Genomic DNA, 11,228 nt, shown 5'->3' on the forward strand with positions numbered 1-11,228 from the left:
TCATTGGCAGTTTGTTTCTTTCGTTCTCGAGAACTTTTGTAGTACTTTTAGCGATACCAATGAGCGATCTTGTATTTTTCTCTCCATAGTTTCATCATCATGAATACATCCATTGTAACATCTGGTCTACCCCGATCTTAAGATCAGTCATATCACTGTGTATTAATACCCAATGTCTAGGCGCGAATGGTCCCGAGGGGCAAACACCACAAAGATACGTCATCCCAACTTACAAGTTTTACCATGCCGATAGCGTTTGCCATACTACTATTTCCATCAACACGAAGTTGCCAACCGCCGCGGACGTGCTCTACACGATAAACATAGAAATTGCCAAAGAAATAGCCCTTGCTACTGCCCGCAACATGGTCTACACAAGAGCCGAAGATCGCGCATATCAGCCACCCACGCGGCTTACACGTGAGGTCTTTTGCTCACTTCTTCCCCTTTCCCGCGATGTATACAAGCCATACCAAGAGATCTACAAACGTTTTCGGTCCGTTCCTCCTCCTCCGATGTTGCCTGCAGAGGGGTGGGGACGGATCTACATTGCTTACCGATCTTGTGGCTTTGAAATCAGACGCGCGATAAAGTTTTATAGTGTTTGTGCGATGTGTTTGTCCGGATCACGGTGGTGGATTGCTTGGTGGTGAGAAGACGGGGTGTCAGTGTGTGTATTTGGTCGGTTTTGCGAGGACTTTGATGGTGGGCATCGGTGTATTGTTTATGCGTTAGACTTTGGTTCTTTTCTCGAATGTTCTGCGGGTACATCATGAATGCTTGTGAGCTGGAAGGTTTTGCGGTGTATGGGAGTTCGACATATCAATCATGACACGCAGATATCGCATTTTACTAGGATAAGGGACCGTGTAATAGTTTTTGGCATATGTGAGCTCATTTTGTTATGTTTCTGCTGACTTCTGTACACACTTGCCGATGGTAGTGATACAGGGAAGGATGGGCTACTACAACTATCATCACCGTTAGGCGACTGTCGCTAGAAGTGCGCTGGTCGTCCTGGAAATCGAAGTGACGCTGGACAGTGGAAGCGGCAGACTTCATGGCATGCGGTCATTTTGGTGATGACGAGCGCAGTAAGGAGGCGCGCTGCTTTCAAGGAACAGGAGAGGATGAAAGCGATGGCATCTGTGCCTAGATAGCACAGGGATATGGAGCAAGCTGGAAATGGCAGTCGGCGTGAGCATCGTAGGGATTGCATCGACAGGGTATCACCATATTCCATCATCGTTGCCCGTTTCTGCCATTCGACGTAATGTTGTGGAGTGACGATGTATTTGATCGGTAAGCCTCGAGTATTAGACCACGTGTGTATCGAGAGTGGCATGCGACGATGGCCGTGTTGGCAGCGAGGTGTGGTTTGCGGTATCGGAGTCGACGCGCCGTTTGCGTGCAATCTCACTCATTGTTCATACCTCATCGCGCCCTTTTACTTTGCGAACTTTTGTATCCGATGATGCAAACTCTTCACAGGCACGATACCATCTCCATCTCTTGTGAGAACCTTGCCTGCGTGACCAACCTCAGCCAAGACCGATAACCTCAACCCACCGTCAATAGAAATGAATGCTCCGAAGGGGACTCCGATGCTAACAGATTTGTGTGTAGATGAACCGGCCGTCGCTGACTCGTTTCCGTTGAAGAGGCTCCCCGACGAGCTCCTCCTCCAGGTCGTCGCCCAAGTCCCGGAAGTCGATCTTCATAACCTCAGCTTGGCTGCCAGACATATCGGCTCCATGGCGCAGGAGGCACTCCATCGATACCCCACGATCTCTTACACCGACAATGCCATGCCACGACAAATTGCCCGACTGGCTCGCACCCTCTTCAGTCGTCCTGACCTAGCACGCGCAGTAGCCCAACTCACGCTGCGACCCATCATCCATCTTGTCGAGATCCCATTCACCACATTGTCCGCGGCTGGCAATCCAGTACTCCAGAGCTTCTTCCAGCACACACGCGTGTATATGGGCGAGACACAGATTGCGGCACTCCTCCTTGCTTCTCTCCCGAACTTGAAAGAGCTCGATCTGCAAATCATCTCCAACGGTAGCCTGCATGAGCTAGACAGCGGTCGTTATGGCCATGCATGTAGCGTACAGTGCAGGCTTCCAGTCAAGGCTGGGTCACACCCCCTCGATATCGCCATGAACCCAGGATTGAAGGCGCTCCGGAAGCTGCATCTGCATGCTCGTCATATCAGCTGGGATTGGCTGGCGTTGTCTTGCCTGAGGGCTGTCACCCTTGGCCTTCACTGTAGCGTCGATTGGGATACTGCATCAGCAGGTGTCTCCAGGGTCGAAGAATTGGTGCTGAATCTGACCACCGAGGTCTTTCTTAACGACGACCGGAGATACAAAGATCTACCCAAACTCTTTCAGCGAATGCCCTGCCTGCGATCGCTCACCATCAACATAAGCAACAAGTGCTTAGCTCCAGGGCCAAATCAGATCGAGGCTGATATTCTTGGGAATGATGCGCGGGGAAGCATGGAAATCCTCATCGAAACTATGTCTGCAGTATCGCAGACACTAGAAGTGCTGTGCATCAAGAAAGCCGGCACAGATCCGCATTGCTTCAAGTACCTGGAGCCGGTAACAAGCCTGGCCCACTTCAACCAAATGAAGCACCTTCAAATACCCATTGAAGGAGTTTTGGAGCGTGGCCTGGTGTCGAGGAAGAGAATTGGGGAGATACTGCCAGACAGGCTTGAACAGTTGCGCCTCTCAGGCCTATCTGTAGAAGCCATGAAGAGGTTGGAAGATGTGTCCTCGGAAGATGCTAGTCTGGCGTTCCCGGCCTTGTCGGGATGATAGAAAAGGGACCGACCGGCGATAGATACATAGAAGACATGAAGACTAATAGATCAGTACACCAGATGGCCGGGAGGTTGTCAGAGTCGAGATGTTGATTATGCGCATCCGTGATAATGGGCAGGGGTCATCCAGGCTCCGGTTTTGTCGACGGCGTCATCGTGCGGAAGGGTCGTGAATGCCTCTTGGGTAGGCTGAGAGTTTCTGTCGGGAACGCAGAAAAGATTCGCTATCTAACCGGCGGGGAAGAGTATGATATAAGACGGTGTTGGTCTTGGGGACCCGACGACGCCCTAGCGCTAGCGTGGTTCGCGCTGACACCTGCATGCATTAATTCTCCGGACCCGAACAGCTTCACGTTGCGTCATTAGTAATGCAGTATTTCGCTCCCTGCGCAGCACTGCTGCATGTGGTAAAGTCTGGAGAGCACATCTATCGCTTATCTGTTCAAGAAGGGGCTGCTGGCGAGCCACATTCGTGCCCATGCGTCGCGTCGGCGTAATCTCACGATGGACGCGTCCAACGCGTCGCTCCTCCCTCGAGAACCTCGAATTCAAGCTCACCGATGTGTAAAATGCCTTTCAGTTGTCCGCCTCACATCCTCAGGTAAGTTCTCCGCACCACACTTACGCGCCCACGGCAGCATCCGTATCCGCCTCTGACATAGTTTAGGGCTTACAAGAATGGTGACTTCACCGACTTAGTTATCAGTTGCGGCAACTCGACATTCGATGTGCATTCCGTTGTGGTTGGCTCAGCATGCGAGTTCTTCGCGAATAATATCAAATTCGCTGGAAAGGTCAGTCCGCAGCGTTTCGCGCCAACCTCCCGTATTGACATTGGACAGGAAGCTGATGAACGACGTATCGATCTGCCGGACGATGATCCAGACATGATCCGACGCTTAATCGCTTACCTGTATCTGGGTGACTACGATCCCACCGACGACATTGGCATCGCCGCGTTCGAACAACTCAAGCAATATGACCTCAACACAGCAGCGGCGCCCGCTCACCACCTCCGCAGAGATGTATGGGGAAGCTCTCAGCCTCATGATCAATGCGCTTGCCTCGCGTTGAACCTCAAGAATATCGAGCAGGCGGAATTGAAAGTAGAGCAGCAGAAGAAAGCGTCCCAATACGTCAGCCACCGAAAGCCCGACAACAGCATCGAAATCACTAGTCCGCTTACAATACACGCGAGCATGTATGCGCTCGCTGATAAATATCAGGTGAAGGGGCTTAGCCGACTTGCAAAGACCAAGTTTCGCGAGAGTCTGGATCACCACGTGGATTCTGAAGACTTCATAGCTGCAGTACAGCTCACGTATAGCAACACCCCAGAGACCAACCGCGGTCTTCGAGACGAGATAGTGCAGGCTTTCCGGACATATTTCAAGGTGGACATCACTGAGTTACCTGGCCTGGAGTCGAAGCTAGACACCATTGATGAGTTGGCTTTTCTGCTTCTCAAATCCTGGCCCAGGAAGATGGAATCCACAAGCCCTCAGAAGTTCGCCTCGTCTGCAGGTGCCGCTCACACGGCTTCTCATCTGGTTATTACCGCTGGTCCGCCCACCTCCGGTACCAACGCGACTTCCGCTTCTTCCAACGCTCCTGTGACGACCACTGGGTTTGCCTCTTATGCTCGTACATCGGCGGCCACTACCTCTAGTACTCCAGCCACCGGAAGTTTGTTCGGAAGCCTCGCACCACGTACTTCGGGTGGATTCGCAAGCTTCTCGTCAACAGCCAGTAGTACTGGTAACGCGGGATCAAGTCAACCAGCTCTTCCTTTCGGCTCTCGAGCGTAACGGGTTTTCCTGCTGTGATACTCAGTTGAGCCTTTTCGCCATGTCTTACAATATTGCATACAGTCTTTTTCTTTAGTTTATGGACTTCACTTAGTGACGTTCCTTCGCGACTTCCTCTTCCTTGTTCGTCCACGCGCGATATCCCAATCTCCTACTATTTGCGGCAATCACTCCACCGCCACCGACCTTACGGTGCCGATACCTTCCACATACCTTTTTAGATCACCGAGCGTACCTTCTCGCCGTATGCGACGGCTGTGCGAAGCTAAGAGTTCTATCCTTGTCATGTCTTTCTCTTGTACTTCTTCCCATCATCGACTCGCGCGAAACCCCGGAGAACTGCAATTGGCACTGCTGCATCCATCGATTTTGGTCTCTTTTTTGGAATCACGCATAATATATACGCATCTCTTGCATCGCATTCACCATGTCGAACGTAACCAGAATGTCGACCTCCAACACAGACGCCGATGTCGCCTTGCCGCATACCTCGTTGTTCGCATACTTCCGTGGCCCTGCAGCTGTTCATAAAGCGACAGATACCGGTATCTTACCCAGCGAGAATAGCCGTGGTAACAACGCGCATCAACTGCTCCGTCCGCCCACCGATGACGACGACGACGACGACGAAGAGTCAAGACTGGGCTTCTGGGGCGAAGTGGATGGAACTAGGAGCTCGTCTGGATCATACTTATTCGACGAAAGCAGATCAGCTTGGCGAGGAGCAGCCGCTTTCTGCTGTCTTTGGTGCACGTTCTCGGTCATTATCCTCGGCGCCTTTGGCCTCTATTTCACTGTCGACCTTGCCTTCAGCCACTATGGACTGGGTACTGGGATGGCGGAGTGGGTCATGTACAGACAACAGCTCCCACCGAGCAACACCCGTGGGGTGAGTCGCTCGCAAGACGACAGTGGTGTCGCTGGGTAGCATGCTAACGCTTGTCCTGTATTAGATAAGGTTCTGCCTTGAAACTCCGAACCGCGAGGCACCTGGCCCACAGGCCTGGCACTACCTGAAAGCAGACACCGGCGATCATTGCACGACCGATACCATCGACTTCATTCTCAACTCAAAGGAAGCATGGAAGGCTCAGCCAGATGCGATTCTGCTCCTGAGGGACGATGCGTCATATCTGGATCAGCATGGACAGATTCGGGCACCCGTTATCTCCCGAGAACAATCACAAACTCCTAAGCTGGGTGACGATGTTGCAGAAGAGGGTCACCTGGGCCAAACTGTTTGAGAGGTCACATATGGAAGCTATCACTAGCACTTGGTGAATGACACTGGCATTCATTTTCAGTATACTCCATTCGCCGCATCGTTTGTTTGGTATCTTTTAATAAATCTTTTGCTTTTCCTCCGCCTAGCAGTGCCCACTGATGATAGTAACATCGCCGCTTCGAGAACGCGCACTATTGGTGAAGTCCTCAAACGGTCAAGTCACTATCTACTTGTTTGGAGGTCCTCGGAGTCGCGACCCGTATCTTTTGATACCATTCTTTTGCGCATGAGGCGTATGAGATGCGGAAAGTGTGGCTAGCTTGCCGTCTATGGGTCGCCTCTGAGTCATTGGTCAATGGCACAAGTGTTGGAAAGGCTTCTTCATCGTCGAAAGATGGTACTACCCGCTCATCAGCGCGTGCCCATATTCGATAGGCTCGTGGGTCTTTCTCGTCCGGTACTGTGTCGCATATCGCGCGCTCGGCAGGAGGACTTTGCAGGATCACTTCGTAGTGCATCTCGCGACCCGCGATCCAATCGCTGTATTTTTCGTACATCGTGACGCACTGGTCATTTTGGGCGTCTTCGAAGATCAGATACACAGCTTTCAGGTCCTGGAAGAAGTGGTGAGCTTTGTTGAGCGCGTCGAGCCAAGCAAAGGCCTTGACGCTTGGGTGAAGAAGCTCAATCACCTGGATACTAGCAGGAAGAAGCTTGCAAGGATTCGGAAAACCATTGCCAAGAAGAAGATCTTGTGGTATAGTAAGGGTTTCCAGCTGCTTGAGAGAAGTGAAGGTGGGGACCGGCCCCATCCACTTCAAGAACTCTTGGTCGAAGCTGTCGTACGCACTCACTGAGAGGGTTTTGAGGCTAGGCGCAACCCGGGAAAGGCAATAAATCATCCTATTACTCTTTGCACGCCTGGAGTCTTTAAGGATAGGCTTGACAATAGAGAAGCCGCCAGACGAGTGGAAGTTGGTGAGCTGGATGGAGAGATGTTCCAACCGTGGGAACGACGTGGTCGAAAGAAAACCGCCTTGGAGCGCTCCGTTGTGATCAACTTCCATTGCTACACAGCTAGCGAGCTCAAGTTGAAGAGTATCAACAGCAGGAGCGACGAATGAAGACGGGACCCTGCATTCTCGAGCGACCTCTAAGCACTGCAGCTTCGGTAGAGTACACCAAGTCTTGTCAAGACGGCTGCCGAAGAACCGCAAAGTTTCGAGTGTCTTGAGACCACAGATCTGGGATAAATCCAAAGCTGGTCTGTTGACAAGGTTCCTAAGTCTTGCGTTGATGATAGCTTTCATGCGAGAGGACATGATCGGATCGGTGCGTTTGGGTTTTAGAAATTCCAAGAGATAGTACCCAGGCTTTCCAAAGAGTTTGTCGAGAGGATCCTCTGCGTAACGCTGATGGGACCATACAATGCGTTCGTTATACTCCACATCGTGGTTCGCCACACGAAAGTCAGGCATGGTGGCAAGGATCTCTATCTCCAGCTCGACCAGATTTGGAAGTAAAGCGAGAATGAGACCACCACAAGCTTTGCCGTCGCCAGAAAGTAAGCGCGCTTTCCAGTCTGGCACACGGATGGCCCAACCAGTGCCTTTGGTACCCATGTCGTCGATCACGCGTAGTGCTTTGGCGATGTCGTCAGATGACCATTTGGGGGGCGACGTTGGCTGCCCTCTTATAAGACTCATTGAGAGCTTGCGAACGCTAGATGCTAGTTCAGGCCGGTGAAGAAGCGCGAGCGCAAAGGAGAAGACTTGTTCGACCGCGCAGTGGTAGCTTCCCGAGTAACGCTCGTTGAGAGTAAGGTTGGTGTAGAGCTTTTCGTTCGCGATACGTCGCAGCTGGTGCGACGCGAGGGAAATATGAGCGAGGTCGCTTGGTTTTGTCATATATCCCGTGATACCATCGAGCAGCTCCTCTGGTAAAGAAGACAATGCTGCCATGTTCGTCGAAGGAGACATATTTACGTCCGAAGGTGAAGTAAGCTTTGCTTCGGTTTCGTGGTGCTGCATCTTGGTGGGGTTGAAATTTGGATCAAGTTGAGGGAGCGCAATGGATGAGAGGTATTGGGGAATGGGCAATGAGCCCGCATATTTATATGACTGAGCAATGGCCACGCAGATGCGCAACCTTGTGGCGTGAGTCAATTCACCTATCTGCGAACGCCCAGGCTTCCATCGCTTTCATTGTTGTCGCCACTTTCATCGCCACTGTCTCAAGACCCTCTTCCCCCGGCTGTACCTCATATTCTAAGGCTACCGCTAGGCTGCGCGTTGTGCAGCAGCTTCCTTGATAGCCTTCTCTAACTGGATGCGCTCCGAGCTCTTTCGACCACCAGGATAGACGTAATTGTCAATAGTAGACTACTTTGACGTGAGTAAAATATTGACCAGCTACAACGAACTGTATTTACCTGAGCATATGCTTCGGCGGCGATCTCGACTTGCCAAGTGACGTCTTCATCCTCGTGACGGATCCAGCCCGCTCCCCCAGGGGGGTACCGGCCCTTGTCAGTCAAGTAATCAAGCTCCTTAGAAATGACTTTCGTGGTTGACCCATTCTTCTTCAGATGAGTGTAGGTTGGCAGTATGACCTCTAGGAAATTGAGGTTGATGCGATCCTTGTCAAGTTCTTTCGCATCCCATCGGCCAAATGGTGTAACCATGAGCAATGTAACTTCCGGAGGTCTGGCAAATACAAGACGCTGGATGAAAGCGATGTCGCGACGAAAGTTGCTGTATACACCGTGTTCCCTCCATTTGAAGTCCGGGCCTGGTTCATGGGGCGTATCGGGGCACGAACGGACATCCCAACCAGCTCTCTCGAGGAAGTCTTCAAATCGTATATAGATCACGATATTCCGGACGTGATCTCTGGGAACAGACCCGCACGGGAAAGGTGTGTTCATAAATCCGTTCATAAATCGTGCATCGCGGAAGTGGAGTACGTTCATCTCGAGGAAGGCCTCTGTGACTTCCTGAGCCATCTGAGAACCAAATAGCCTGGGATCAAATATGTAACGTTCTCTGATAGCTGCCAGCCGACGATTTACGATCGCTTTCTTCTCGTCTTGATCTGGTATATTAGGCCAGGATGTCTCCTCTATAGCGACCAGATTCACCACGTCTGCTGTATCGTGTTCATGAAAGAAGTCGTGGGTGAAATCTGGTATGTGAACACCGTCTTTCTCTACGCATAGAAACTCGTAGATTGAGAGGCGCAACTCGGCAACGCCACCTAGAGCATTCAGCAAATTCTTTGCGAGTTTTCTGAATCCATCAGCTTCATGTTTCATGATTCGAGAGTCTATCTCTCTGTCTTTAGTCAGTGACTACCGCTTCTTGAAGCTATGATGCTTACTTTTCGAGCCGCCTGATCTCAGCCCTTATCTCGTCTATTACGTCGTCTGGGTACTCTACATCCTTTTCACCCGAATCGATTTGTTCACATTCATTTTCCTTCGCTTCTATCTGCTTGTATAGCCTGAACGCGATGAGCACTGGTGGAGTTTATCGAGTGTTCATTAGCGACTTACTTCGAAACCTCTGGCCATGCCGGATGGGTAGCTGAGGAACGGCAATTTACCGGTCCTTCCTGCGAGCTCGTCATTGCAATGCTCTTTTGATGGAGGTTCGACTGAAATGTAATCTTGACGCCGCGAGACGGGTTACGGGTGTCTTCAGCTGGAGTTCCCGTGTTTCTAGTCCGAGCTTTTGCATTACGTAATTGACGTAAGTGGGGTTATGTGGGGTGGCTTGCTCCCTCACCCATCCCATCATCCCAACAACGCGTCGAGCTCACACCAATACTAATACCGTCTGGTTCACAGCGCGACAACTGATCATCTACGCGCGGCGTAAACTGAAGACGTGATTGTGAGTCTACGAAACCGAACTGCATAGGATGCCATGCTCACCAGAAGCAGGCCTATGGGGGATGATTGGAGTTAAACACATCGCATAAATTACAAGCATATACCAAATGATATCATGGGGAAATTGGATTATCATTAATGTCTATCGTGATCTTCTATGAATCATGTAGGAGCTCGATGACAAAGTCAAGTAAGTCCGTTATTCGTAGCCATATGTGCGGCTATCATGTCGTAAACGCTTAAGCAGGAGGAGAGGTGGGCTCAGGGACGCCGGGAGGGCAGTGCCAGTGGTCGTCGTGAGGCTCGCAGGCCTCGGCGGGGGCAGCAGCGGCAGATGAGGTCGCGGTAGCAGAGGCAGAGGCAGGAGCAGCAGATGCGGAGGCGGTGGCAGAAGCAGTGCTGGTGGCAGCAGCTGAAGACTCTTCCTCAAGAGGGGTGTAAGTGCCAGGGCAACCAACACCGGGAACGACGATGTCATGGGCGTAAGCCTCAAGAGCAAAGTACTGGAGAGTGTCGCTGTTCCTCGCGGCGTAAGTAGCGTTGTTCTTGGCAAGAGCGAGGGTTCCGGGGTACTTCTCCTCTTCCTCGTCGTTGTAGTGCTCGACGACACCCTCACCAACTTGGGGAAGGTGGAGAACACGGTGAAGAAGGTCGGAAGCCCAGAAAGTGTTGGTGGCGCCGTTGGCGACATCGTATCCGAGCATGCACATGGTGGAAAGAGGCCTGCGGATCTCGTAGGACAAGTCGCAGATGACAGTCTCGGAAGTCGCGTTGGAGCCGCGCCAGTGACCGGCCCAGCCCTCCTGGTCGCAGTTGCCGTCAATGTTGTCGCAACGGAAGAGGATGCCAGACTTGTCGCCGTCGGCAATCTTGGTGAACCAACCAAGAGGCTCACCAGTGGGAGCGTCGCCAAAGTACTTGGTGTAGACCTCGGAGTTATTGCCGAAGCGGAGGATGTGGTTGCGGGCATGGCTGACGATGGTCATTGTCTCATCGAGACCCTTCTGGATCATGCTACGCTGGGTAGCGTTGCAAGAAGCGTGGATGGGGAACTGATGAACAGCACCGGCATCCCAAGCTGTGGCAGCAGGAGCAGCCTCGGCGGTGTGGGTGACGGTGACGGTAGCCTGGCGAAGGGCAAGAGGTCCAGCCATGGCGGCGGAGGCTCCAAGGAGCATGAGAGCAGAGGCACGAGCAGCCATTGTGAGATTGATCTGAGAGACTTTGAAGAGGTCTTGGAAGTTGATATGCGAACCGGAGTTCAGTGAGTGTCCCGAGAAGCTGGTTGCCGGATGCTTGATGGAGAAACTTGCAGACGAGCTGCAGACCTCTTTATATTCTACCAGAATGACATCTCACCACTGAGGACTGTTCCTCTCGGTGCTCATGTACCGACGTCCCCGCAACCTTGACCGCCGAGACGTGAAGAAAAAACGCCTCATGGCTGCAGCCGCAGGTACATCAACC

At 52.0% G+C, this 11,228-nt stretch overlaps 6 protein-coding genes across 6 annotated transcripts; 3 read left to right on the forward strand and 3 right to left on the reverse strand.

Moving 5' to 3' along the window:
- Window positions 1-1,471: 1,471 nt before the first annotated feature.
- J4E92_003709 (uncharacterized protein) lies at window positions 1,472-2,831 on the forward strand (the record flags this gene model as incomplete). The annotated part of the gene is made up of 2 exons (XM_051495105.1): window positions 1,472-1,514; window positions 1,627-2,831. 2 exons carry the CDS (start codon window positions 1,472-1,474, stop codon window positions 2,829-2,831), a joined length of 1,248 nt encoding a protein of 415 aa, XP_051354124.1.
- A 565-nt stretch (window positions 2,832-3,396) lies between these two features.
- Window positions 3,397-4,644, forward strand: J4E92_003710 (uncharacterized protein; the record flags this gene model as incomplete). The annotated part of the gene is made up of 2 exons (XM_051495106.1): window positions 3,397-3,437; window positions 3,504-4,644. 2 exons carry the CDS (start codon window positions 3,397-3,399, stop codon window positions 4,642-4,644), a joined length of 1,182 nt encoding a protein of 393 aa, XP_051354125.1.
- A 427-nt stretch (window positions 4,645-5,071) lies between these two features.
- On the forward strand, window positions 5,072-5,888 carry J4E92_003711 (uncharacterized protein; the record flags this gene model as incomplete). Its single annotated transcript, XM_051495107.1, has 2 exons — window positions 5,072-5,533; window positions 5,598-5,888. 2 exons carry the CDS (start codon window positions 5,072-5,074, stop codon window positions 5,886-5,888), a joined length of 753 nt encoding a protein of 250 aa, XP_051354126.1.
- A 187-nt stretch (window positions 5,889-6,075) lies between these two features.
- J4E92_003712 (uncharacterized protein) lies at window positions 6,076-7,830 on the reverse strand (the record flags this gene model as incomplete). Its single annotated transcript, XM_051495108.1, has 1 exon — window positions 6,076-7,830. The coding sequence occupies one exon, from the start codon at window positions 7,828-7,830 to the stop codon at window positions 6,076-6,078; it is 1,755 nt and encodes a 584-aa protein (XP_051354127.1).
- Window positions 7,831-8,148: 318 nt separating this feature from the next.
- J4E92_003713 (uncharacterized protein) lies at window positions 8,149-8,552 on the reverse strand (the record flags this gene model as incomplete). Its single annotated transcript, XM_051495109.1, has 2 exons — window positions 8,149-8,250; window positions 8,301-8,552. 2 exons carry the CDS (start codon window positions 8,550-8,552, stop codon window positions 8,149-8,151), a joined length of 354 nt encoding a protein of 117 aa, XP_051354128.1.
- A 1,448-nt stretch (window positions 8,553-10,000) lies between these two features.
- J4E92_003714 (uncharacterized protein) lies at window positions 10,001-11,203 on the reverse strand (the record flags this gene model as incomplete). The annotated part of the gene is made up of 2 exons (XM_051495110.1): window positions 10,001-11,100; window positions 11,197-11,203. 2 exons carry the CDS (start codon window positions 11,201-11,203, stop codon window positions 10,001-10,003), a joined length of 1,107 nt encoding a protein of 368 aa, XP_051354129.1.
- Window positions 11,204-11,228: the final 25 nt, after the last annotated feature.

Source organism: Alternaria infectoria, assembly GCF_024043175.1.
Source record: "Alternaria infectoria strain BMP 0036 chromosome Unknown scaffold_5, whole genome shotgun sequence".
NCBI lineage: Eukaryota > Fungi > Ascomycota > Dothideomycetes > Pleosporales > Pleosporaceae > Alternaria > Alternaria infectoria.